At 40.0% G+C, this 26,418-nt stretch overlaps 1 protein-coding gene across 1 annotated transcript in view; it reads right to left on the reverse strand.

The window, feature by feature from the left end:
• Nucleotides 1-26,418, reverse strand: part of Wake (ankyrin repeat and fibronectin type III domain containing protein wide awake) — a 183,138-nt gene that overhangs the window by 116,042 nt on the left and 40,678 nt on the right. Inside the window, exon 2 of the mRNA XM_076793791.1 lies at nt 15,067-15,203. Within this exon, the coding sequence (XP_076649906.1) occupies nt 15,067-15,203 (137 nt within the window). The remainder of the gene's footprint in view (nt 1-15,066; nt 15,204-26,418) is intronic.

Raw genomic sequence — 26,418 nt, forward strand, 5'->3', positions numbered from 1 at the left:
CTTCAATTTTTAGTGTACCTCTCAGTTGAATTTTCACACGAGTCTCGCGTATCTAATCCCCATAGTCGCAAACAAATAATTTAATTATTAAGACAAGGGATCAGTACATATTTAATGTCATGATATAAAGTCCATTATGCAAACACCGCAATATGTGTTCTGAAAAAAGTTCCGCATTCGTTAAAAAATTGAAAGCAACAGAAACGAGCAAGTGCAACTACTCGCAACTCCAGCCAACATTAAATTTCCACTCTCCCGAGTATTCCGAACGAGTAGTCGGCATAATTAAATTCGCCAGTACCACGGAGGCCTCGGCCAAAGTACAAGGTCCAAGTTCGAGAGGTCACGAAACGCTACAGCAACGTAGCAGCTCAGCATTAACAACGCAGCATTATGCAGCTCGGAAGCACATCCGTGAAACCACGTCGAAAAGCAAACAACTACGACCGTGTCCGAGAAAAGGACTCCGGTCGTCATCATCATATTTCAGCGTCATTCGCGTAACTCGAGGATTCTGTAACGTTTCTCCGTAGCTACTACGGTGCATATAATTCTTCGCGTCATTTACAACGCTCGGCTTCCTGAATTCTACTGATCGTATTTACTCTCTCACTCATTCTCTCTCTTTTTTTTCTTTCTCTCCCTCTCTCTGTCTCTTGGAGTTGCATTCGCGAGGGGTAGAGAGCAACAGTGTTTCTCTGGCCGATTTCGCAGCATACCGTCAGGGTAAATCAATCGCGTCGGGTACACAAATGGGTCAATTGCGGCTTAACGCGTGTGCCGGCGTAGCAGAGACACGACTATTCTCCGACCGGTTAATTTGCTGGCAACAGATTGGGACGGGAAGGCAGCAAGGTGCGTCCTTTAATGAACGCCATCTGTTTCGCGACACTTACCTCCGGGCCCGCTTTTCATGCGAGAATTGCGTCTCGTGGTTTCTGTACCGGGTGCCTACAAAGTTTCCAGACTCTTGAAACGAGCAGAAATGTTCTTGGTGAAGGTACAAATCGAGATGTTCTTTGGTAGATTGTAACGTGAGCACACGTTTCTGAGACATGAATGAATGAATGTTTAACACTATTTCTACCACGGTTTTATGTATACCTATTACGACTTATTTTTTTATATTTTTTGTTTATTTTATATTTTTCCCTCTTCGGTTATATGTACTACAAAAAAAAATTTTAGTTAAAAAAAATAGATTTATTGAATAGTTTCGGTCAATCAATTTTTATTTTAAATTTTTAAAGCTGTGCTTTGACACTCTCTTACCTGAAGAATCATTTTCTGCAATATAAATATGTAGAATATAAAACATCGGAATACAATTCATTTACCTTGGAAACTTTTATATTGAACAATTAAGTCAGAAGACGAGAGATCAAAGGAAATAATTGCACAACAAACTCCAAGGATTGCGAAGGAAGAGTTGCAGAAAGTATTGAAAAATCTCCAAGACTTCTTAAATTTGAAGACAGCTTGTTTCGAGCGGAAGTTTCGTCAGGACTCTGAAAGACTTATTGTATCCTCGTGTGTCCGTCATTAACATATTCATCTTCGCTGCGTCGCGATAATAATGAATCACGTCTTAACCGGGACTCACCTCACCACGTGTTCGCGTGATTAATTTATAAAACAAGGCCGCCACGTGGAAACGTCGCATGACGTTCCGCTACATCGCCCTCTCCCTTTTCGTTCTTTATTCCCGGCGTGAAAATTTATTTATTATTCACCGTGCAGCTTGGTAAATCGTTGGAAAATGCGGCTCGTTCGAGCGGACAACACGTGTTCCCACAGCTCGGTCCATTTTGTTCTTCTTTCCCTCTGTCTCATCTCCCGAATCAAACGACGGCAGGTAAAATTCGGAGAAAGGAATTTCAGTTCCTTCCGCGAGATTTCACAGATTCATTGTCTCCGGAGGCGAAAGGTCTAGGGGGATCCTCTGAGAAACAAATCGAGGAATCCAATCGAGTTCAGCGATCGGAGAATTAAGAAAAATCTAATAAATTGAACGAATCTTGAACGATTAATCTAGAAGAAAGATTAATCTTGCAGAAGCTCTCGATGCTCGAAGTACCCGTGGAATTTTTGCAACATCAATTTTACGGTCAAATCGATCCCAATTAGGTTAATTAACTGTGCACGGTCTTGGCTGCGCCACTGGTCCCTCTAATTAATTATTCATTTAATTGCGAGATAGCGACGCGAGCCTGGAGTGCACGAAAATGACATTCTAAAGACCGTGTGTGTTGTGTGTGTTGTTACAGCGATGTTATAAATTAGATATAATTTATGTTATAATTTATGATAGAATATTTTTATATTTTATCAAAAAAATATGGCTCCAACTTGATTCATGTGCAAGCGGTATTTCACCGTGGTCTGACCAGTGCTGGATATATCTACTTGCTGCAATCTCACGAGGGAACGTATGAACATATTATGTGCTGTTAATTTCTTTAATTTAATTAAAGTTAATTCAATTAATAAAAATTATTGTGTTATCCTACCCAATCTAGTTTCCAAAATATATAAAAAAAAATGTGTAAGTTCCTTCTGCAACTGTTTTCACTCTTTCAATAAGCACAAATTGCCAATGGGAAAAATTAGGTCTTTTCTAATATGGAATAAGCCCTTCATTTTTTTTTAAATTTGTGACTTTTGGGTCACTGTGAAAACTGTCTCGCAAAATCTGTTTGTGCTGCTTGAACATATTACTCTGGCAGTTCAATTTTCTAGAGAAAATAAAAGGCGCGACAAAAAGAAAATTCACTCGACACGCTCCACTTACTTTTCGTTACACAATTTCATATTTCAAAAATTTTACCAAGTTTCACGACCCGAAGATTCCAATAAGTCAACTTATTTTTCCACACAAGAAATCTCATCTTTCCCTTCTCACATTTAATAAAATTTCAAGAATGCAATTCCAAAAATTGCAATAATTCCACTTACTTTTCAGCACACAATCTCATCTTTCACTCGCATTTTACCAAATTTCAAGAGCCCAAAATTCCAATGTATTCTGAGTGGCCAACAAACACAGAATCAGCAAAGTCCACCAAAACCGGTCGATTTCCCAGAAAAGTAATTGTTTACTCAACATTGTTGATACCCCTTATCTGGCGTTGGCATAATTCGAACGGTGACATAATTTATCATCGAGGGAAAGGAACGGGACCAATGAATATTCGAAGGAATTCACGATCGGCAGCGTTTCGTGCCGATTATTCGCGTTGTCGCGATGCGTCTACTCTCGCCTCGTCGTAACCGGTCAACTGGAAAATCGTTTTACGGGGAATAATGTAAATTTTCATCGGACACCGTACAACGAGTTCAACATCGACCACGTTACGAAGACCGGCCAGGACACGCGGAAAAGAACTTACTTTGCCAAACGAATCGAGAGCAACGCGTTTTCATTATCGGTTGTTAGACGCCGACGCGTCGATTCGTTCTAGACGGAAATATTTCTCTCGTCTCTCGTTTCTCTCTCGCCCCTCCGCAATCGAAGTCGTTTGTTGTCGATCGACTCGACACGAGAAATTCCGCTCGCCGCGATTGAAGCGCTGATCAGATAAATTTAATTAGCGAGCCAACGTTCCGCGAAAATAAATCCGCTTTTCGCTGCGAAAACGTTTCAACTAAAAAAGATAGAAGTGTATTTTTAGACGCAAATTTTTATTCCTCGGGTTTTCAGTCTCCAAGAGATGTTTCTCTGCTGACGATACGGATAATCGAGTGCGGGACTCGAGACTGTTTTGAGTTCGCGATCGTTCTACCGCTGATTGCTGAACTTTCATTCTTTGTGTACAGTGCAATTTATCAGATATGTGAAAATATATTTTTGTTTCGTTGAGTATAGGTTTGTGGAGACAAAATGTTTGATCATTCTCTACAGTAAAAAGAAAAAAAACTGTTCTTTCGTAAATTGTTTTTCGAGATGAAAGATAGTCAATTAATATCAATATAAAATTTATCAATTAAAATTAAGAGCTTTCGGTGAGCGAATCTATGAGTACTTGGTGCTTGTATAAGAATCTGTGATGCAAACTCTGGACGCTATCTTCGAGCAGCACACAGACCAGCAAATAATGAAGCTTATTATTATTGCAAAGTAGAGCGTACATCGCGTAAAGAGGGAGAGAGATTGAGAGACGCGTAACCCGTTGAATCGCGCTGATTGCTTATTTCTTCGGCAAATAGTTGGCCAATTTGCATACAGTGCCGGGAGCCAGGTACTGCGAACTTGCCGAAACTTTCTCGGCTCCCATAATTACACGGGACGGGCCATATGTAATCGAACCTGGCGAACTTCATCCGGTCATCGCAGTAATTCATTTTACCTAACTTGAATTTCAGGATGCAGAGTTTCGGAGACACTGGAGCTATGTAGATGGTCGATGTAAATTTGAACAATCGAAATTCGGTAGTTAATTAAATGCCCCTGGACGTTCCTAACAATTCCATCCTGAATTTCATTCGGTGCATCACTTCGGAATCTTTTAATGAATATTTAAACTTTGAGTGACTGCACAAGTGCCTAGTTTTAGAGGGATCAAAACACGGGTAATATTGTACTCTGTTGTAGAATGAATTTCTAACAATTTTCCTAAAGATCCACATATTATCAACGCTTTATCAATTTGCAAGTATTCAATAGATCATGATCCACAACTAAGAATTTTTTAATCAATTCCTTAGCAGCAGAAATTTTAATTCTGCACCGAGAACATTTGAGATTTGAAAGACCATCTCTACGGTTCCTTTTGACACAATATCAAGTACAGGGTAACCTAAAAGTCACAAATGAATAAATACGAATTTGAAAAAAATAATAAAAGGATTATTCCATTTTAAAATGGTCTAGTGACTTTCGGATCTAGTAATCTAGTCGGTTCGATGTTACTGAACGTCGTAAAAATTGTTGGGCAACGGCACGGGGTTGTTAATAGCGCTATATTTTAATTTGAGATTGAAAATAGAAAGCGATCGAGATAGACAATTTTTCAACTTGAAAAATGTGTTGTTCTATGCAGAACATTTTCTACGGAGAACGTCGTTTTAAGAGACAGGGTCAATTAGGAAGCTGAAAGCAAAATGTTTTCAGATCGTTCAACGAGATGTTCCTAAGGACACCAGGTTTACGATGATCCTAAGGACACCAGGACACCCCGAAGTTGCCAGTCGGAATTTACGAGCTCGTAAGGACTCTTTCTTCCGTATCCTCCCACGCACAGAAATCCTCTCACCTCACGATCGAGGAAGCATGCAGAGCTACTCGGCCATAGAAAGAAATCTCTGATATAGGACAGAAGAGGGGAAATAATCTCCGGTAACGGGGTCCGACGATCCCGTCGACGTTTCCAGCGGGAAATATCGTCGACGGTATCGTCGAACATTGGAAATAACCGGCTGGCAACAGAAGAAAAAATGAATTCGATGTCCAGGAGAGAAAGTTGAAGGTACACGTGACCCGGAGATCATTAATCACGTTCTTTATCTTCGTCGGGGTATGGTGTATTATTTGAGGAGAAAGCAAACCTCGAAGGGATTTCCTGGAGAGACCTACTGGCCTTTGTGCGAATCGCTCAAATACTATGGAGGTAAATTCAAATTTATTTGTGAGGGAGCTCTTATTTATGCTGTCAGACAAAATAGAACGAAGTGGATAAGGTACTCTATTAACACTAGATTTACGAACGCTAAAAGTACTTTTGCATTATGAAAAGTCAAAATTCAACACAGTAATTATTAGACAATTTTTATTAATTTGTGGCTTGGCAAAATCTTTCGAAAGAGAAAGAGAAAAATTTCCATGGCGTTTCACTTTTCTGTACAATGATTAGAATTTCTAGGGAGTGATAATATTGGAAATAGAATTTTATTGCACCTTAATAATGTTGTTCTAGGTGGTCTGACGATTATGCTAATCTTTTCAAGCCTCTTACCTACCTCCGAGTGTAACCTTTAGTAGAATCATTCATCGATACGAAAATTGATTTTTAAAATTGGATAAATAATTGTGCTGTCCAAGTATAGTCACTAGAAAATTTGTCCGTATTTTCTGAGCGAATCGTCTAGTTCTCCACGATTTTTTCAGCTAATTATCAATTGAAGTCAAGGGTAAATACCAAGAACGTGGAGTGACAGCGACCTATACCAATGGCAGAATCGATTCAACATCGAGTCGTCCTCATGTCTGCAAAGTCTCTCGACTTCGTGCAATGTCTCTAACATTGAACGCATTTAACCCAGAAAGAAAATAACTGTAAACGAACCAGCATGTGTGCCGCCTCAAGTACCATGAAACGAATCGATAGAACAGATCTTATATTCCAGTAGATTATGTCTGTGGTATAGAACTATTTTTCCCTTCCTGGAACACATAAGAAATCGAACGAAATGCAACCACGTTACGGTGCGAACGTCGGCCAGTAGAATATCCCTTCTGTGGTCAGACGTAATCCCAAAACGCATACTACCTGAAGATTCGATCGTATAAGTTTCATTTACAGAAATAGAATTTCGCAATATCCCTCGGAAATAAAAAGCTTCATATTACAGAATTTTACCGGTCCAATTTTTTTTCTCCGTCAAAGTTTGCACAATTTTCTGTATTGGGATATTTTCGTGAAAACGGTGCCTTTTCAGATTGGACGTATTAATGCGTCTCCGATTCACGTATCGCAGACGCGTCTCAAACGCGATGCTCTCGCTTTGTTGAATTAATGAGAGCTCCAAAGCGAAATCATGCAGTCCGCACCTAATATTCACGGGATCTCGTCGCAGATTTACACGAGACCCCAATCATCTCGTTTCCATTTAATGCGGCCCACAATTCGAGCCGATTGATTTTCGTTCACGGAGCCGCCGCCGTTTCAATTACATTTTCTCTCTCTCTCTCTCTCTCTCTCACTCTCTCTCTCTCTCTCTCACTCTCTCTCTCCCACTGCTTCTCTCCCACTCTCTCCCATCGTTCGATTAAAGTAATCGTTGGGATCGGTGTGGTGTTCTCCGTCTCGGTCGCCGATCGACCGACAAATGAACGCAATTAATACCATGCCGACCGATCGCACAACGGTTTCACACTATCCCCGTGCTTGACAAACGAGGCTCGAATTAAGTATCCTCGATCATTGGAATTTCCATCATGATACCTGAAACGTTTTTCTTCCTGTCTCTAATCGATGTTAATTAGACAAATAAAAAGGTGAACGATTCGGAAGGTTTGACAAAATGAAGTGACGATTCTAAATAATCGAGCAAATTTAGAATAATTTCTCTAGACAATGGTCAACATTAGAACACTTCTCTCAGAAAATAATCGGCCAAAATTACAATATATATTTCTTAAAAATTAACTGTCTTAGGATTAGAATATCTTTCTCAGGGGAATAAATGACTAGAACATTTTCGTCGAAAAATAATTGGCCGACATGAAAATATTTCCCTTCAAACGAAAACTCTTTCTGCAACATAAAAAACCTTTTTGAAGTAAAATATTTTACCAGACCCTCCTCTGGGATCTTGTTATGATTTTAGGTAAAATTAGTGCAGCTCCCGTGCTGTGTATCAAAGTATGTCCAACGGAGCTAAATTGCAAGCCTGGTTATCAGTGGATAGTTAAGTGACGGACAGAACGTATATCGCCGGAGGTGGCGTGGAATTTTAAAGGAAGTAACGCGAATTCTCTCTCTCTCTCTCTCTCTCTCTCTCCATCCCTCGCGAGGGAGAGAGTCAGCAGTTTTCACGCACGACTGCGGAAAAGCTCCGCATTTCTGCGTTTTCCGGACGGTGCGGCGCCTCCTTGCGACTCGACGCCCAGTTTCCCACGATTTTCTCTCGTAATTACTTTTTCCCACGTCTCGCTACTAAACTTACGTCGTGAATAATTTCGGGATAGGTTAATATCAGCTGTTCGCTATGTCTCGTCCCTTCCTGCCGTCGCGCGTTCACTGGAAAATAATTATTTTCCTCTCTTTTGTACCGCCCTCTTTTTAAATCTGTAACCCGGTCTAATTTTTTATCATTTGCAAACACGAGCAAAACATGCCAGTAAGAGGTATTGTTCCGTCGTATAAACCCTCTGCAAAGGGACGTCGGTACAACCGTGAAGGTCAGTTAGACTAACCACCCGCGGCATAATGACCATGACCGCCATAAAAAAACCTACCGTAGTTTGGCGTAGTCAAAAATCCGAACAACCTCAGCTGACGATCACATGTTGACCTGCGAACCGTTAGCGTACCGAAATTTATAGTTTTATAGCCGCAGCCGCCTGTAACCAAATGTACCTTCCACTCCCACTCTTCCTAATTTTCCACCACTTCCAACACCTTCCAAACACATCCTTCAACCAATCATAGATAACTTCCTAAGACCACACCCACATCCGAGCCTAACTTATTCCAAAATATTGTAACAACAACAGAACTGTCCGATACACCGAACTGTCTAGTACACCGAGCTGTCTAGAACTATCGAGAACCGAATTCCTTCAAACACCGAGCTGTTTAGAAGTTACCGAAGGCAAGCCGAGTCTTGCATTTAGAAATAAAGACTAGTTCTCCGGAGTTTGAAATTACACTCATTCGCCGTTAACCCTTACCCAGTCGCGAGCCGATTCTCCCCAATCCCGGGATCGACGCGACACCACAAGTATTATAGTTCATCGGAAAACAATTATTTTGCCGGAAAATAATCTAATAAACTTCTTCAGAGTCGTGTTCGAAAGAAATGTCTTGTACCCCTTAGTATCAACCTCTATGTTTTCTACAAAACAAAATCTGTAATCGATTTCGAGCTGAAACAGGGTTAAACCAGCGGGGGCCATGGCAAAAATCGGATGATCCCGCGTAATTGGACCGGCAGCTGAGTGAATTTCAGCGAAACAGGAAGAGTGCCGGCCGAACGGTTCTATCGATTTTCTAACGTCGTCGAGCGTTTACCTTCGTTTTAAAAGAGCAGAAACGACGCCGCAAACTTATAATCCGTTTTCTGATCGGCACATCGGAGTCAGCATTACCGAAGAGAGCAATACCATCGTCGAGGAAACGAAATCGCAATATCGTTGCGTGGATTCGAGCATGGCTATACCTGTCCCTTTCGATTTCCATTTTTCGACCCTTTCAGCTGTAACGGTCTACCACTGCACAGCCATGGTTTTCATACAAACGACCGGATTACGCGGGTACCCCATCTGGACAGATTCAGTCTAGCGATTGCCCCTCGTACGAGCCCCCGAAAGGATTCAATTAATATTCTAAAACATCTTTGGAAACAATAGAATTATTTTCATTGTCCTCTGTTTAGTGGATGGCGAGTTCGTCGCGTAAATTGTATTGTTTCATTTTTATTCGTTGTGGATCAGTTAAAAAAATGGGTTCCCACTCTAGGGGTAGCATTTCTGTCAATTTTATGTATTTCTGTGTGAAAAAGATAATGTTAATAGAGAAGCACTGTGTACTGTATAATCAATATTTGTGAATGCTCAGGATAATCGCATGTCTGAGTGTAAAAAAAATTTATTTTTCTATTTGAAATGATACCATTTGAAAATTTAAGTATTTGTATTAATTTTAACAGTCTAGAGTAAGGGACCTAATTACTGTGGTGGTACCAATTACTGTGTCTATATTAATTACACTTAATCTTAAAGCATAATGAATATTTAAAAAGAGACATGTAACATATATATTTTAACATATTTTAATGCATAAAAAAATGTAATATCTCTATTTCTTTAATATTCATTTTGCTTTAAAAATAAGTCTAATTTATAGAGGAACTAATTAATATTAATATAGGAAGTAATTGGTACTCCCACAGTAATTGGGTCCCTTACCCTACACAAAATAGTCCAAAGATGACTATTATTGATGAATTTCGTGAAAGTGCACAGCATTTAGAAGATTAAGTATTTGTCTACGCCTCGTGTTAATTTTCTTACTATGTTGTCAATTTGATGCTGAGAAACATTATATTAAAAATAGCAACCGTAAAATTTCCATTTTATCTCTGGCAGTTTTGCACTGTATAAAAAGAAGTTCAAAGAAGCCTAGTTTATTGGAGGATGAAGCAAAACGAATTAGAAACAACAAAAAGGGCCAAGCGAAAAAATTAGGTCGGTCCGCGAGAAGAATTGCTGGAGCATTGGAAATTGCAGAATATTTTCTACGACAGAAGAAAAGCCTCGTTGCTCTCGCAATTAATTTATAATATTTTTTTGACGACACAGCTGTTTTATATTGTACCCGGTGCGTCGTCACAGCAGACCGGAAATCTGTTTCCCTGCCGAGATCTAATTCTGCCGATCGATTAATGAAATTCTCCGCGTTTTACGATTCTTTCGTCGGCATTCACGGCGATCGGGGACGTTCGTTTAATTAAGAGTAGAACTGGTATAGAATTCGAGGAGATAACGATTGTTAATTCGTCACGCGTACGTCTGTACGCGAGATTTCATGAATATTCAGATCCAGAAAGATCCAGGGAATTATTAATCTCGATGCAGACGAAAAATATTTCTTCGACGGGTCTTCGTCGCTTGTTGAATTCTTGAAGAAAAATGTCGGAAGGGAAGATCTGTGCTCGTGAAACCTGAACCCGAGTATAATGGCCATTTCGAACAAACAGATAAATTGTGTTTATTTGATCACGCCACTTAAACTTCCGTAACCCGTTCGATAACCCTTCATTAGAAAAATTAGAAAATATTTCCCTGATTCCGACACGCTAGTGGCATAAATCGCGGAGGAGTTAATCCCGTGCTCAAGCGAAACTGTGATTTCGCGTGAAAGGTAAATCATTTTTATTTAATCAGGAAATGCTGGTTATGGCTCTCTAAAGCTCTGGGATAAAAGTGGCAAATATTTGATGCTGGAACAATGGTACCTACAAATTTTAAGGACACAGTGCACGATTACTATTACGATTTCCTTGGTGAGATAAATCAAACACGGATAACCAGGGAAAAGCTGCTTGTGGCTCTGAAGGGTTGCAAAAATTTCAAATGTAATTTCCCAACTTCTAGAACCGTAAACTTTAAAATTTTTAAAGGTTCCATGATTAAGGGGGTAATTAAAATTTTATAATGCCTTCCAGGAGGAATTTTTAACTTTTGAGAGATCAAAGTAAAGCTGAAAATGTATATTTTGTGATAGAATCATTTAGGTTTGCAGGAAAATTCTAAATCACGTTACAAGATCGATAAACCCCGCAAAAGGGTGACTGAGTTTTAATCCCAGGTCAAAATGAATCTCCTGCTTTGCAAAAGAAATAAATTATTTCTATTTAGTAAAGGAGAAGCTACATGAAACTCAACGGCCTGTTACCACATCCGATTGGAAAAATGTTAAAAGCACTCTCTCTCTCGCCGAGCTTCTGTGAAAACAGTTCGAACAAGAAAAACAATTGAAAATTTGAATAAAGCACACTGAACACCCACTTTGCTCGATGCCCACGCGGAATGCAGGCTTCAAATAAATCTGCTTCTCATATGTCGCGTTTTACATCGAATTCAATTTGATTTACGTCGAACACGTTTCGAAGTGTTGGGAACGCGATGGCAAGAGCACGCGGCAGTTCCAAGGTTCCGTGCACAGTATTCCGGCTATCGCGCGGACCTATTCACCGAGAAGATAAAGCTCGAGTTACGGGGGATTCAGGAAAATTCGCCGATTCGTCGCAAGAGTTCGCAGTCTCGTTAGAGTTTCCGATTGAGCGTGCTCTCCGTAGTTCAGGTTTGTTGTCTAGTCGCAACTGGTTCGAGAACAGGCCAAACAGACCTGCTACATCCCAACCAGGGTCTCGAGTGTTATCGTGCTCTTATTCTCTGGCATCCTATTCAGCTTTTGACCGAACTTCCACGTTGCGCTCCATACAATAACAATCATAATTGCGGATCAATACAAATGTGCTCTTCTATCGGGAATTTTGCGAACTCGCAATGAACATCCCATTATGCGGTATCTGCAATATGGTGTAATTTACAATTGCATAAAATCTGCAAATTATCGACTTTTACTCGTATTTATTAGGGGGACCCATAAGTAATCAATTATTTTGAAATCTAAAACAAACTGTGTAGTAGGTAAATTCAAATCTTTATTTCTTAATTTATTATATAATCTCCATCATTATCAAGGACTGTTTGCCATCTTTCCTGCAAATTTTCAATCCCCCTCTTATAGAAATCCAGGATTCGTAGAGCAAAATATAACTCAAGTGCCTCCTTACATCTACAGAAGTGAATGTTTTATTTCTTAAATAATGCTCCAGAGATCTGAAAACATGATAGTCAGAGGGAGCAATATTCTAGACTAGAGATATACCCTCTTTTTCAATAGTTCTGAATACAGCCGTTGTAATTGCTGACAATACAACTCAGCAGTAACTGTTTCTCCAGGTTTCAATAACTCAAAGTGAATTATGCCACGACAGTCCTACCAAGTGCACAGTAACACCTTTCTAAGTGATAAGCTAGGTTTAGGGGTTGATATTGCGGTTTGATTTGCAGAATGCCATTTCTTGGAACGCTTTATGTTATCATAACGAATCCATTTTTCATCTCCGGTAACGATTCTGCTAAGAAATGGATCTCTACGAAATCTAGATAGCAATGAAGTGAAAATTGATCGATGAATATTCTTGTTGGTCTCAGATAATTGATGCGGTACCCATATTCCTTGCCTATATGCCCTTCCCATTTCGTGTAGGTGCCTTTGTATAGTTGACCATATGGACCCAAAGCTTCTCGATAATTCTTGTATACTTAATTTTGGATCAGCTTCCACTAGAGATTTTAGGGTGTCATTATCAAATTCAACTGGTCGTCCACTTCGAGGCCTGTCAGAGAGATCATAATTACCGGCAGCAAACCTTCTGAACCAACGTTGACACTTGTTGACCTTCAATACATCTCCATAAACATCGGAAATTTCCTTTGTTGTTACCGTTGCATTAAGTCCCGCATGAAAATGAAAAAGTATGCAATGACGAATACGATCTTCGGAAGGTACGGACGTCGCCTTTTTATTACAGGGTTGTAAAAAAGAATTATACTTTTTAGAATATTTTGAACACAGGCTGCTTTACCCAAAAACTGTAAAAGAATATGTGTTTCCTCTTCAACGATCGGTACAGAACTAAAGGCAAAACAAATTCTTTGCAAATAATTGATTACTTATGGGTAGCACTAATATAAATACAGAATTTGAGGTTGAACGATAATTTCGTTCTTCTGTCTAGAATTTTACGAAGGCCGACAGAAAATAAAAATCCCGTTAAACAACGTGTTTACGACGTGGTGTAATTTAAAACTGCATTAAATCCACAACTTATCCACATTACTTGTGCAGATATTCATGAATAAATTTACGAAATTTGAAATTCGATAATAATCTGGTTCTTCCATTGACAATTTTACGGAGACAGGTGCAATATCGAAATCTCGTTAAACTGCACAATGTAGTGTAATTAACGATTGCATGCAATTTGCAGTCATTGGATTATCGATTTTTACGCGTGTCGAGACTCCGGAATAATTTCACAAAATTTCAGATTGAAAATTTCACGAAACAGCATAATAAAAGATAAAATACTCGGAGAAATCTCCTGTTATCGTGCCAGGAATAAATGCGTAAACCAAGTGTATCGATCAGCAAGTAGGTCAAGTATATATTATTGGATGCTGACGTTAAAATTTCGCCGAGGTATATTTTTCTATGAAAAATAGGAGAACTGTCCAACAGCTCGAACAATTCGAAAGTCGCGAGTTTCTCCAGACGACAATAAAAACGAGAGCAGGATTATGAATCGGCACGCAATTTCCCGAGCAGCTGCAGGTAACGCGAAACTTACCGAATCGCGATATCGCTACCATTCCCGTCGGTCGAAGTTTCTTTGCAAAAGATTTTGCCGCGTGAAAACACCTCAGGAGCTTGCTTAACTAGACGTAAACTCGGCGAAGTTTCTTGCCGGTCTGCGGGCATGTTCCCGTTCCTCGAGAAAGGCAACGATAGAAATAGCCACATTCTTTTTCATTAACATCGTTTTACACTCCGGAGACTGGAATCAGTTCCCTCTAACATCGCATCTTAAATCGTAAATAATTACCGATGCTCCTTTGAAAATTAGTGCATCGGGAGTTCACAGTAAAGACTGCAATTCACTGCGAATATTTATGGCAGTTATGGAAAAAGATGTCAAGTTGAGATGGGAGTATCAGAAATATTAACTCGTTGAGTGCCATTTAAATGCCAACAAAAATCACAGACAAAAATAAAACAAATTTTCATGATTTTTGTAGTATTCTCATATCATACAGATGCTAATAAAATTTTATTCACCGATAGATCGTAGGAAAAATTGATTTTCAAGTTTGATAAAATGATTGTGGCACTCATACGGCTGAAGAGTACTGTCAAATTATTCTCGGTGCATTAAAGTTGCTAAGAGTAGAAATAAATTTAAGTTAAGAGCAGAAATAAATTTCTAACTCGTGTATCTTGCCATGAATGCAGAACCAGTAGCATAAAGCTCATCAGTCTGGAAATAAAAATGCATCTCAGAAATAAACCAGAAGAATTATTTCAGTACTCTCGTATTATTTTATCAAAATTGCTAAGAGTAGAAATAAATTTCTGACTTTTATATCTTGCAATGAATGCGGAAACAGTAACATTAAATTCCGCAGTCTGGAAATAAAAACGAGTGAAGTAGATACGGACTGTAGAAGGCAGACGAAATTTGTTTCTCGGTGAGGCAACCGGGATTTTTCTCGTGACGTTTGAGGAACGGAATTCAGCTGACGGTGTAGAAATTCCGGGCAATTAAATAAGAGTAATTAAATAAGGGACATGTAGAACCGATCTGCCTTGGTCCTCTATCTTTTCGTTCTTCGGGGAAAAGATCTCGCAGCTGAGAGATCCTCCGGATAATCGGTCGTTTCTTGCTTCGGCTCTCCACGGACCGCAGCTATTGTTTTCTATCCCATTTGTCGTTAACAGATGGTCGCAAAAAGGAAACGGCAAGGAGGAATGAGGAGAGCGGAGAACCACTCACCTTTTATCTTTCCACTGCTGCTTCTTCTTCTTCAGAGCCTTCTTCACGCGGAGAATCAGAAAGGCGGCGCGATCGATGGTTAGGCCTGGTGAAGCCTTGTCGCCGCTCGACATTCTGCGTCCTAGTCCTCCCAACACCTATGCAAACGAAGAAAATTGTTTTTCAATATCTTTAACGACACTCAGAACTGCCTTCTTAATCCTAAAAATTGATCGAACACCGCGAACGCAAAAGTTATAGCGTTAAAAGTGTGTTCGAATCTCGAATCAGATACATTTCCTCTTTCAGTTGTTACAAATCTAATCTTTCGTCAAAACAAAAAATTGTAGTAGCAAATTGGATCTTTCTGATTCGAATAAAAAAAGAATCAACTCGATCGGACAATTAGTTTCCGAGATAAAAATTCAGAAGCACAGTAGTTACGTACTTTGTGCTTACGAATGGAAAGGGGCAAAAATTATAATATTCAGAGGTCTGTATTTTACAAACAAATTCGAAATCGGCAAAACGATCACTTAAACTCCCCCCAAATTCTACATAAGCTACACCATGTTTGATTTCGAACAAAATCCCTGACATGGATGACAAAGAGTTATCGATTTGGCTTGGAATGACCCATTTACGAGAATGAAAATGTGATTTCGCTTTATAAGGTCGACTTTGCCAGTCAAAACGTGAATTAGCATGCCATTCCTCTGGAATTCTGTAGAACGTTCTCTCCGCTTCAATTGAATTAACATTATGAAAATAATTTTCCACTTGTTAACCACATTAATCATCCACTATAAGTGAATTCTATTTCAACTCTGAAATGAAAACTACATACGCGATGTGACAAAGAAATGACAATAAAATATCACACTGAAAACGAAGCTTAACACAATTAACACCTACTTTTCGATTTCCATGTCATGGCAAGGGTTTAAAAATTGAATTAACCGAGGCAGTTGCAATAGACTGCAGATTTTATGCATTTATGATAAAAAAAAAGGATGGCAAGTGAACAGTTAAATTTATTAAATAAAGAACTAAATTCTTGTCTGACTCCCGTTTCTCAGCAATTTTTCCCACAAATTTTCATTTTGCTTAAAGATCTGCACTTTGCTCAAGCTGCTCCAGGCTTCACAATGTTCCTAATAGAAATGACACGACCCCCAGCAAGGATTCTGCCATTTCCAACAGTGTTTCTGTATAGAAACCGTAGGATAAGTCAGCTTCTCGTCTCTGTGCCCGCGTGGTCGCGATTTATCGGGTGGTCGGATCAGAAGGGCTCTCGTTTGCGGAGCCAATTACTCCCGGAGAATGTTGCTTAATTTACTAGTCCCGTGCCCCGTAATCGTCGGTAAATTATCGTGCAGAAAAGTTCCGCGGAGGCTGACGTTCATTAAAATTTACGAGTTTGAGCGCGTCGAGCGAGTCGAGCGAGTTGAACAGAGCGAGAACCAGGGATTATGAATAACCGTGTTTGAAAGGCCCCCTTCCGGAGAGCTATTATTATTAATTTTAATTCGTTCGCTAGGTGGACGCTCGAGACATCCAGAGACGAATCTCCGGAATCCAGCTGCTTCGTGTCACGTTCTCATATTTATTCGAGCCGGTTGGAATTCTTCATGGTTAAAACGACGAAACGTATCCGAGTGTTCGGACAGATTCATTTTTGTCATAAATGCATAAAATACGCGGTATAGTGATAAGGAGACAAACGAAGTTTGCTAGCGGATACTGGACGAAATAGATGTGAGAATGTACTGAACACTCTGTGAGACTCTTACGAGTGTCTGACTGCGCGTCTGATCATTGCAGGCTGTTTCTACTTGAGGGTGTTGTATAGAGAAGGATCATAAAAGAATGTAGGACATGATAGACGGGGGAGGAACCGGCCAAAAAATGGAAATTTTTGAGCCTGCTTTTACAAAGAAAATTTATAGTCCGAGAAGGAAAAGAATAACAAACAGCAACAACATTAAGGACCTGTTAAAAAGAGACTTCACTAAAACTTCCTCTGCACAACTAAAAAATGTTTACTATTGCTTTGAACATTTGTTCTTTAATTGACACTTGGATAACGAAGCCCGGGTCTATTTTGACCTAACATTTCAGAATCACCATCTAAGTTCCTACTGATTAATCTCAATTGAAAGTTGATTAATTCGATGCAATAAAAAGATCAATGGAGTCAAACTGGTCTGTCGGTATAATCGGCAAAACAAATCAGCATATTAATTAATTAATTCACGACGCTCGTGTGACTTCTTCAATCGATACAACACGGTGCGCTCACTGTGAAAGTTCCCCGATCTCATCTTTCCGTCGGATTCGACGACTATATTATTCTTATCATTCTCAAACAAGCGATCCGATAATATCCGAGGGCGATGGTATAACTTATCGTTCTCCGGCACACAGTATCGAGGATTATAGCGTCAAATATGCATCCGATCGAGAAATATGGTCGTCAACGAGTATGCGGTATCGCGGGGGAATAAATTCTCCGGCCTCTCGCGAGTTTTCAACGTTTTCGAGTGCCGTACAACGAAAAACAACTTCACAGATTATTATTCATCCTTTTTCCGGGACGCGCGCGGGGCGGTTTGTTTTCGCTGGACCTCTGAAAAGCGACCGCCCACGAGAACTGCGGAGCTCTCGAGCCGCACGGTTGATATAAATGCCCGAGGACCGCGGAACGAACTCGGGCTCGCGAAAAATTGTTGATTTATTATGAAAACCTCTCGCGATTTACGCACACGGCCGGCCAATCGATGAGTTCGCCCACAAACAGACACCGATCGAAGGTTTTTAACTCATCGGCCGGAGTATCACTAGTGCGGACTGTACGCAGGACGAACAAACAATCCGACATGCAGTCAATTAAAAAATGTCACCGTAAGTCCCCTGGAATGCAGCAACGATTCGAGTTAAGGTCGATCTGCACTACAGTGATTTCCCTATATACAGGGTGGCCCGCGTAACTCTGAACAGCTCAATATCTCGAAAACTATGCCATCGATTTTAAAGTTCTTAGTCTTAAATTGCATGGAACTGAAGGGCCCCTTTCTGACAACATAAACGTGAAGTGGCCTCCCTTCCCTTTTAACGGGGGAGGGGAGGTACCTTTACAATTTTAAATGGAACCCCCTATAAAATGTTACATATTTAGATTCTACAGGAAAAAACAATTCAAGTTTGTCTGAAACATTTTTTTTTAACTCGGAGAAACGAGTTCCATGCAATCTAAGACTAAGAACTTTAAAATCGATGGCATAGTTTTCGAGATATTGAGCTGTTCAGAGTTATGTGGGCCACCCTGTATATGTCGCCAAGACCTGGATGGTAAACGTCGCGGAATTATCCCCACTATGGAGGGATATACCCCGTGAGGAGCTCTCGAAGATCGTGTAAACATAACACGGCCCGGTTGTATCTCCTGGACGATACACGACACTGACAAGACTCGTGTTATTGACATGTACCGAGAATTCACTGTACTTTGAGTAACAAGCGATTAAAGTTTCGGACTTGACATTTATGGTAGAGGTACACGAATTCTTAACTCTTCCTCTCTGTCTTTTCCATTTGCCGTCTTCTTCCACGCCTGAAACTTTAATCGTTTATTACACGAGTAATTAAAATCGTACTTGTGTCGTGTTTGGCGTCATCTTAGTTAGAAAATCGAGATGACAGCTGCGTATGCGAGGCTGCAGGACGCGTCTGTTACAACTCAATTAATAGTGACTGTATTGGTTCGGTTTAAGTACATAAACAAGTCGAGCCTATTGTTAGGTCCGCCTATCCTATTTTGACGTCAACATCACACGATATTATGATAGTATGAGGAAGTCACTTCCAGCACGTGTTGACCGTGTGTTTACCTTCGTGTTTTCGTAGGACGGTGGTCATAAAGTAATTAAAACTCGTCGCAGAAACTAATTTTTACGCAACCCGAATTTTTAGAGTTGACCAACATCTGACTTTGCCCGTCATAAAATTGATGGGCTTGGGCTAACGGACGAACGGTACAACAACTTCTATCTACATTATGGCAGTGCGTACCATACTTAAGCAGGTAATTTTGCTTGTAAATCAAAAACACACGTTGCTATTGACTCATTGGGAAACAAGAATGGACAGGTTACCAGAAAGGTGGCAACAAGTTCTTGCAAATAATGGAAATTATATCATTGAATAATATTAAACATATATTTTTATAGATTGATTCAAATGTTTTCTTTAAAATACGACAGAACTTTCCCTTCAACCTAATATATTTTTATAACAGTTCTAAGTACCCAATATTTGCAATTTTTGATGCTCCGCGAATTAAAAAAACGGAATTTCAAAGAGGAAGAATCGTAGAATACGACCATATTTAAACAAATTTTTTTACACTTTAACCGGTGGTAAAATTTGCAGAACAAAGATGTTTCTAATATATTTTCATTAAGAAATTACATTTGCGTATAACATGATAAATTATTTCAGAAGAATTTTATATGTATAATTTACGTATGATAAAATACATATAAGGATGTGTGATGCTGTTTCACTAAATGCCAGGAACGTTTCCTATTTCCATGGGGTTGTAAAGGAGAGATACGGATAGTTTACCTAAGGAGGAACCCCTATAAACATTTTTTTGTGCCATGCACAGCAGGGAACTGTCAACGCGCTCTCGAAAGGTCATCTGGAAAAGGCCCGAGAGGCCAGAGAAGAAATTCGGTTCCAAAGCCTGACACGGTTGCCGGCTCCTAAACGCTAGGGCCAAAACCAGGGTTGTAATGTTGAGCCGGCCGGACTGGCCTGTGAAGTATGCATTGACCTTAAGGACGCCCTCAGGCATTTGGCCTTAACTGTCACGCTATGTTACGCTGTGCCTTTTTTTCTAGACATTTTACGTCTTAAATAAGTAAGTAATCAATTAAAAATGCATACCACCGTGTATGTACATGTCTTTGCTACGTCTGTCCAGAGCCTTTTTTTTTTATACGAACACTAAATCTCTCGAAATTAAGGGATTCTCTCTGCGGCAGCCATCTTGTGACGTCATACTTGCTTCTGCCGAATATTACAAATTACTCCACGATGAGGTAGAAATTCGCAATTCGGGCTCTGGGCAGACGTAGATTGGACTTTTAGGAAACACAAGTGACCACTTTTAAACTGCTCATTGCAATATTGAAGCGTCAATTTGTCAAGATTTTGACCCTTGCAAGTTCATATACGCATATTGCAGAGAGATTCTCTTAATTTCGAGAGATTTAGTGTTCGTAACGAAAAAAGACTCTGGACAGACGTAGCAAAGACATGTACAAACACGGTGGTATGCATTTTTAATTGATTACTTACTTATTTAAGACGTAAAATGTCTAGAAAAAAAGGCACAGCGTAACATAGCGTGACAGTCAAGGCCAAATGCCTGCCGGCCCTCTTAACACTAGAAATACCGAGCCCTAAACGTGACTTAGACTTATCCCTTTATAATAACAGCAAGTTTGAATTTGCACAGGTTTCATACGATTTTTATGGTAACATGTACTCCAAAGAAGAGATATATTAAAAAATCTCTCGTGAAAACGTTTTCATAGTTTCAGTAATCGTGAAAGAAGAAATCATCCACCAGTCATTTTGACTGATTCGGTAGTTCTAGTGTTAATGTTGATCGGTGCCGGCCCGTGCCGGTCCGTGCAGTATAGTGTGAACGGTTCCATTTAAAACACATGTATCAATGTTTTGTCCGTGCCGTATAGCGTAAATTGACCTTTATTCTGATTCGAACCGACTGCTGAGCCGCTCGCGATAATTAAAGCGTAGAAAAAGAGGAACGAGTGAAAATCGATGGATGAATAACAGAGAACGAATTAACTCGTCTTCGATTTATTCTCCGACGACACTCTTCGCCGACCTTTGCCATTACTTCCGCCATCTTTGATCGGTTGAATCGTTTCACGCATCGGCGGGCCCGACCGAGAGAAGCTAATTCGATTAATTAATGGAGGCGTGAGTAATAATAGACGGTTTTAAAGTGGATTATTTTTACCGTCGCGACACTCCGGACGGTATTTTCCCTTTTCCAACGTAGATCCGAAGATCCCGGGCGACTTTGATCTTCGTGTTTGATGGATTAAACGGCTCCTCCCCATGTCTGTTTTAATAGTATTACCTCGGCTAGCGACGAGTAGGTTATACTCTTCGGAATCTCGTCAGAACATCGAGGGATCGTAACATCGGCATTAATGCGATCAAGGAAATCCTCTTCTGTTCGGGTCCCGGCGATTATTGGCCCCGAAAATTGGATCAATGGATCAATAGACGGCAAAATTAAGCCGGTTATCTACGATCATGCAGACGGCGACGAACCCTTTCGTAAATAGTCCCGCGTCTTCGATGATTCGATGAGAATCGACGCTTGTTCCGGAAACGTTTGTTGGTACACGACAGCAATTTTGTGATTCGACGACCGTTCTTGTCGATTTAGAAGGCCGTGCTTTCCTATTGGTCTCGTGTGACCGACAACGTCTTCGATCGAGACGTTATTAATTCGATATAACCGTTATGGTTGAAGCCGGCAAAATTGTTAAGCTTGAAAATCAGTGCTCAGCGCCGTTAAAATCAATGAAAATCGCCCACTCGTTATCGAAACGCGGAATAAAGTTGAAACTCGTTGGACAGGAACGGCAGGGGGTTTGATCGATGATTTATTAGCGTATTATAAACCGCGATTGTTTACCGGTCCAGAATAAAACGACCTACATCAACGCGCTGGTCCGAGGAGAAACAAACGACGATTCCCTCCGGTTTGTTTTTCCCAAGACATTTCGCGGCGATCAAAGTTGCCGAGTTCGGTTTTCGAAATTTTTTAATACAGTGCGATGTTTACTCGGCTATTTTCGGGCGTAACCTAATCGCTCGTCGGTTTTCAAAGCCACGAAGAGAGAGGGGGGGGGGGAGGTTACGGGATCTTCTTCAAGCATTGAACTCTGATATTCTTGACAAATCGCATCCGGTGCGTCATAGTGATCTCGCTTCCCCCTCCCCCCGTCTCTCTCTCTCTCTCTCTCTCTCTCTCTCCCTCTCTCTCTCTCTCTCTCTCTCTCCTATGGATTTTTCTTCCGCGAACGCGTCTCCACAAAAATTCTTTTATACCCTGGGGAACATCCTCCTTCGATGTATCAATGAATACACTTCTGAATCCAGCGGTAATGCTATTCATGCGGTTGAATATATTCATAATATATTCCAAGTCCGATCGTGAAATAACTATTTTACTACCCCTCTGCCGAGTTTCGTTAAAGACTCTAGAATTATAGAGAAGGTGTGATTATTATAGCGAGAATTCTAGAGAAACTATAGCGAGTTCCAAAGAAATTTATCCTGCGGAATACTTCACGTAGTTGTTCATTTAAGTGTTAATTAACCTTGGATTCTCGGGACTTGTTGGTTTACTAATATTTTTAATTTACGATTATCGAGACTGTGCAAAGACGCCATGAGGAATTATTCCAGAAATTTATTTCTTTGAGTAACTATCATTTAAAAATGTCTAAAACTTTAGACAGATCCTTATTGTTATATTTTGAATAAACTAATTTCTAAAATAGTCACTTTTACTGTTCCGTAAACCTAGTGTTAATGAGCTACGATGACAATGTTACGTGTTCGCGGGCAACGTGCAAGAGAAGTTCATTCATAAAAATAGAAGCTCGTAAATTTGTTCGTCGATATTCTCTCTTTAAAAATTCAATATTTTTTATGATAACCACGTTCTACATCCTCCCACTTTTACTATGTTTCTTCATGAAGCTTCTGACACGCGTAACCTTTACGAAAAGCATCAATGAACACAGAATATGCAACATGCTCGTAGACAATGCCAGGAGTTCATTCATAGAGAATAAAGTACAGTCTTTTTACAACGTCAGTGGAACCGCGTGTTAAACAAAATGTTGCAATCTTTGGTTTTGTTTATTCCAAATGTTGTAGAAAATCTCTTATGAGATTTCCTCGATAAAAAAAAAAGAAAAATGTTGCAGAATGTTATGCTTAATCCAGCAGAAACAACTATAAAACGAGCTAAGGTAGATCGTTCTGCGATTTTTGTTCGCGGAATTATGGAAAGCGGAATTGGGAATCGTCCGAGTAAGTGTGAGCGGACGATTATTATTGATCCCGTTCGAGGAAATGAGGGGATCGTCCGAGGGGGCGAGATAAGGAAAAATCATTGTCGATCGAAGTTAGGGTACCCACGGTCCTTTTAAGAAAATTGCAACGTCGTTACACGCAGTTTCCCCGGAAAAGATATGCACCGGATCCGTTCCGAACGTTGCGTGTCGCCAGACCGGCCAGAAACGGAAATAAGCTGATATTTCCATGGCCGGTAAAATGAATTTTTCATTACCCTGACCGGTCGCCCGGTGTGTTTACATCGCGGTCTCACTCTAATTAATTAAAAGGTCAACCTCGTTATCGAGCCGGACCGGATTAACCCGTGCAAGTCAAGGACAAGCCGCGGTTCGGGGTTCACAGGGGAATCGTGTGGGTGTGAACGAACTCCTCGAGACCATCAATGGAAATATTATATTTCGCTGTGGGTTCATTCAAAGAACGGGGATCTCGAGGGAAGCTTCTACTACAAAGAAGGATAATTTCTGTAAAAGCTCGGAGCCTGAACAACAATCTCCTGGCTGGGTGAATGGAACACTCTTACGTTAAAGATAAACCTCTAGTCCATTTTGTAGTATTTTCATTCATGAACGCGTCGGTGAAAAATCATCCGCAAGCGGAGCGTCACGATCACCTGGAATTTTTTTCAATTCTTTGCAATCGAAGCTATTTCGATTCCAGAGATTCCGAGAATCTCGGATAATTTTTACAAAACTTTACAAAATGTCTCAGTATGATACCTCGTAGTCCGAAATGTTGTACCGCTTAATTTGTACCTAAAGAACGGCGTTTGCTATTTTCAGTTTGCAGAAATTCTTTTCACGTTCGTAGCAAAAATTCGGGCTCGAAGGTTTAAATGAATCTTTGATAGGTCGATCAAACGGTGGATCGGTTTCGATCGTGTTTCCAAGCCATTGCCGTTCGATTTTGCGGTTGCATCCGTTCCGTGGATGGTTCTACCCTTCCAAAGGGTGGAGATAATCCCGATTTCGCTGATTTTTCAACGGATACCTGTAATTCGATCCGCCGTGCCTCATTGAGCTTCTGCGCGGCTCTCGAGGCTCCCTCCATTAGCTCGGCAAATCGAAATCCTTCGGCGTGACGGTATTAAAAAAGTTTTTCAATGTCGCCTCACATCGACGTCTCATTGAAGTTACACGGAAAATTTCGCTGTGATTAGCAGCGAGGGTCTCTTCGCATCGTGGTCTTCAGAACATTTTTATAAGAGCTTCTGTATTAAATTACTAAAGTAGAATGACGATAGAAATTAAAAGACCGCTGCATCTTCGAGTGAAGCTATAATTGACGTTTAATCTGCTATAACTTTGTGACAAAAAATCAGAGAGCAATGTACCGAGGCTCATTTGAAAGCCTGAAGTCTCTACTTTCATATAATTCTGTCGGTTCTTATCCAGAATGCTATACAAAGGTTAGAAAAATGAAAATACGCAACCCCTTCCTGGTGCAGTTTGTGTTAATCGAATAGCTATGGCACAGGTCTCGTTCAAAGCGCAATAAAACGGCGAGAAAAAATCGTAGATCAAATTTTTTGATATCACTGTGCAGGGGTGGCTTCAATCTTCAAATTCATGGCATTCTGATTCGGAAAAGATTTTCGAACTTCTTAGAGAAGTTCGAATCTGTAAAATGTTCAAAAACAGTCATCTTTAGTGTCTGCTTTATTTTCACTACGGAAAATATTCTTGATAAAAAAATGGAAGTGCATAACAGTAGAGGCCTCAAGCTTTAAAATCAGCTAAAGTAAATTGTTTTGCGATTTTTTTTTCACGAAGTTACAACAATTTGAATACAAACAATTTCTTTGCGAATATTCAAGGAACGAATATTCAAATTTCACGTTTAACCCAATTTGGGAAAATGTATGTAAACACATAAAATGCCGCAGTCAACTCAACGTCAAGTTTCCTTTCACCTCGTATTGTTGAAAATTAGTTGGAAAGTGTACACAATCGCAAACATGGTTGGTCCAATTACAAATTTAAATAGCAACGCGCGTAATGTTAATTTGACTTTCTTTGCGCGAAATATGAGATCGTGATAATCTCGTACACGGCAGTGGACGCATTAATTAAAGCTCGAAAATCCATTTTATAACGGAACGAGGAATTTCATCAGAGTTCTAGAATTCCAACAAAATTTCGAAACCTTTGTCGCGACGAGACAAAGGCACGATCTCTCGCGAAATAATCGTTCAACGTAACAAAAGATCCATCGAAAATCGAGCAGGCGTTACCGTTTATTAACTTCCGATCGATTCGGGGCCTGTTTGCGTAATGAAAATCTTCAGTGATGCACAACGCACGTGAACACTTTCTTGACTGCAATTAGTTAAAAATTGTTACGAAATGCCTCCTAAATTCCCCCAAATTTTGTGCGTCGCACTTTTCAAATTAGAAAGTAAATACACTTCGCTACGAATTCAATAAAATATTTTCATAATATTAATATGCACATGACTATTTTCTATTTTTATTGTGCATTGATTTATATTTTTATAATCAACAATTAGGCAGAGGAAAATTGCAAACCCCAGCAAAATCGAATCGTGTTTTCCACTCGAACGACTGCTTGGCAGAGATTGCAATTCATTAGGCAATTTTTTGGCACGGGAGGCAATGCAATTTGGGAGGGATTCAAGTTTCTGGATGAAGGTCCTACAATCTCCTGTAGGCCGTACAATTTTTTTCCAAGGGCTCCGCAATCTTCTATAAGCCCTACAATTTTTTCTGAAGGTCCTACAGTCTCCTACAGACCCTACAAATTTTTCCAAAGATTGTATAATTTTTCTCAAGAGCCCTGCGATCTTCTGTAACAACAAACAATTACAATCCTACAGTTGTTCAATTGTATCGTCGTTCTAGAATTGTTTTCGACAATCTTTTGCTCTACAATCTTTTGTGAGCTCTACAATTTTTCCAAGGACCCTAATATTTTTTCCAAGTGCCCTAACATTTTCTCTTCTGTGGAAAGAATATTTCATTAACACCGGATTAGACCAGTTCAAAATTTTGATTTTACAATTCATAATGAATTTACATCGACATTTCTAACGGCTAGAGTGCAAGTAGCGTAGCGAGTTTATTCGTTTCTTATGCATACAGATGCGCTTTGGATTTAGTAGTATGGAGCCATCAGTGGCACGATGCCGACCATAATGGAACAGGAAGCATCACA

The sequence above is a fragment of the Halictus rubicundus genome, chromosome 1 (genome assembly GCF_050948215.1).
Source record: "Halictus rubicundus isolate RS-2024b chromosome 1, iyHalRubi1_principal, whole genome shotgun sequence".
In the NCBI taxonomy this organism is placed as follows: domain Eukaryota; kingdom Metazoa; phylum Arthropoda; class Insecta; order Hymenoptera; family Halictidae; genus Halictus; species Halictus rubicundus.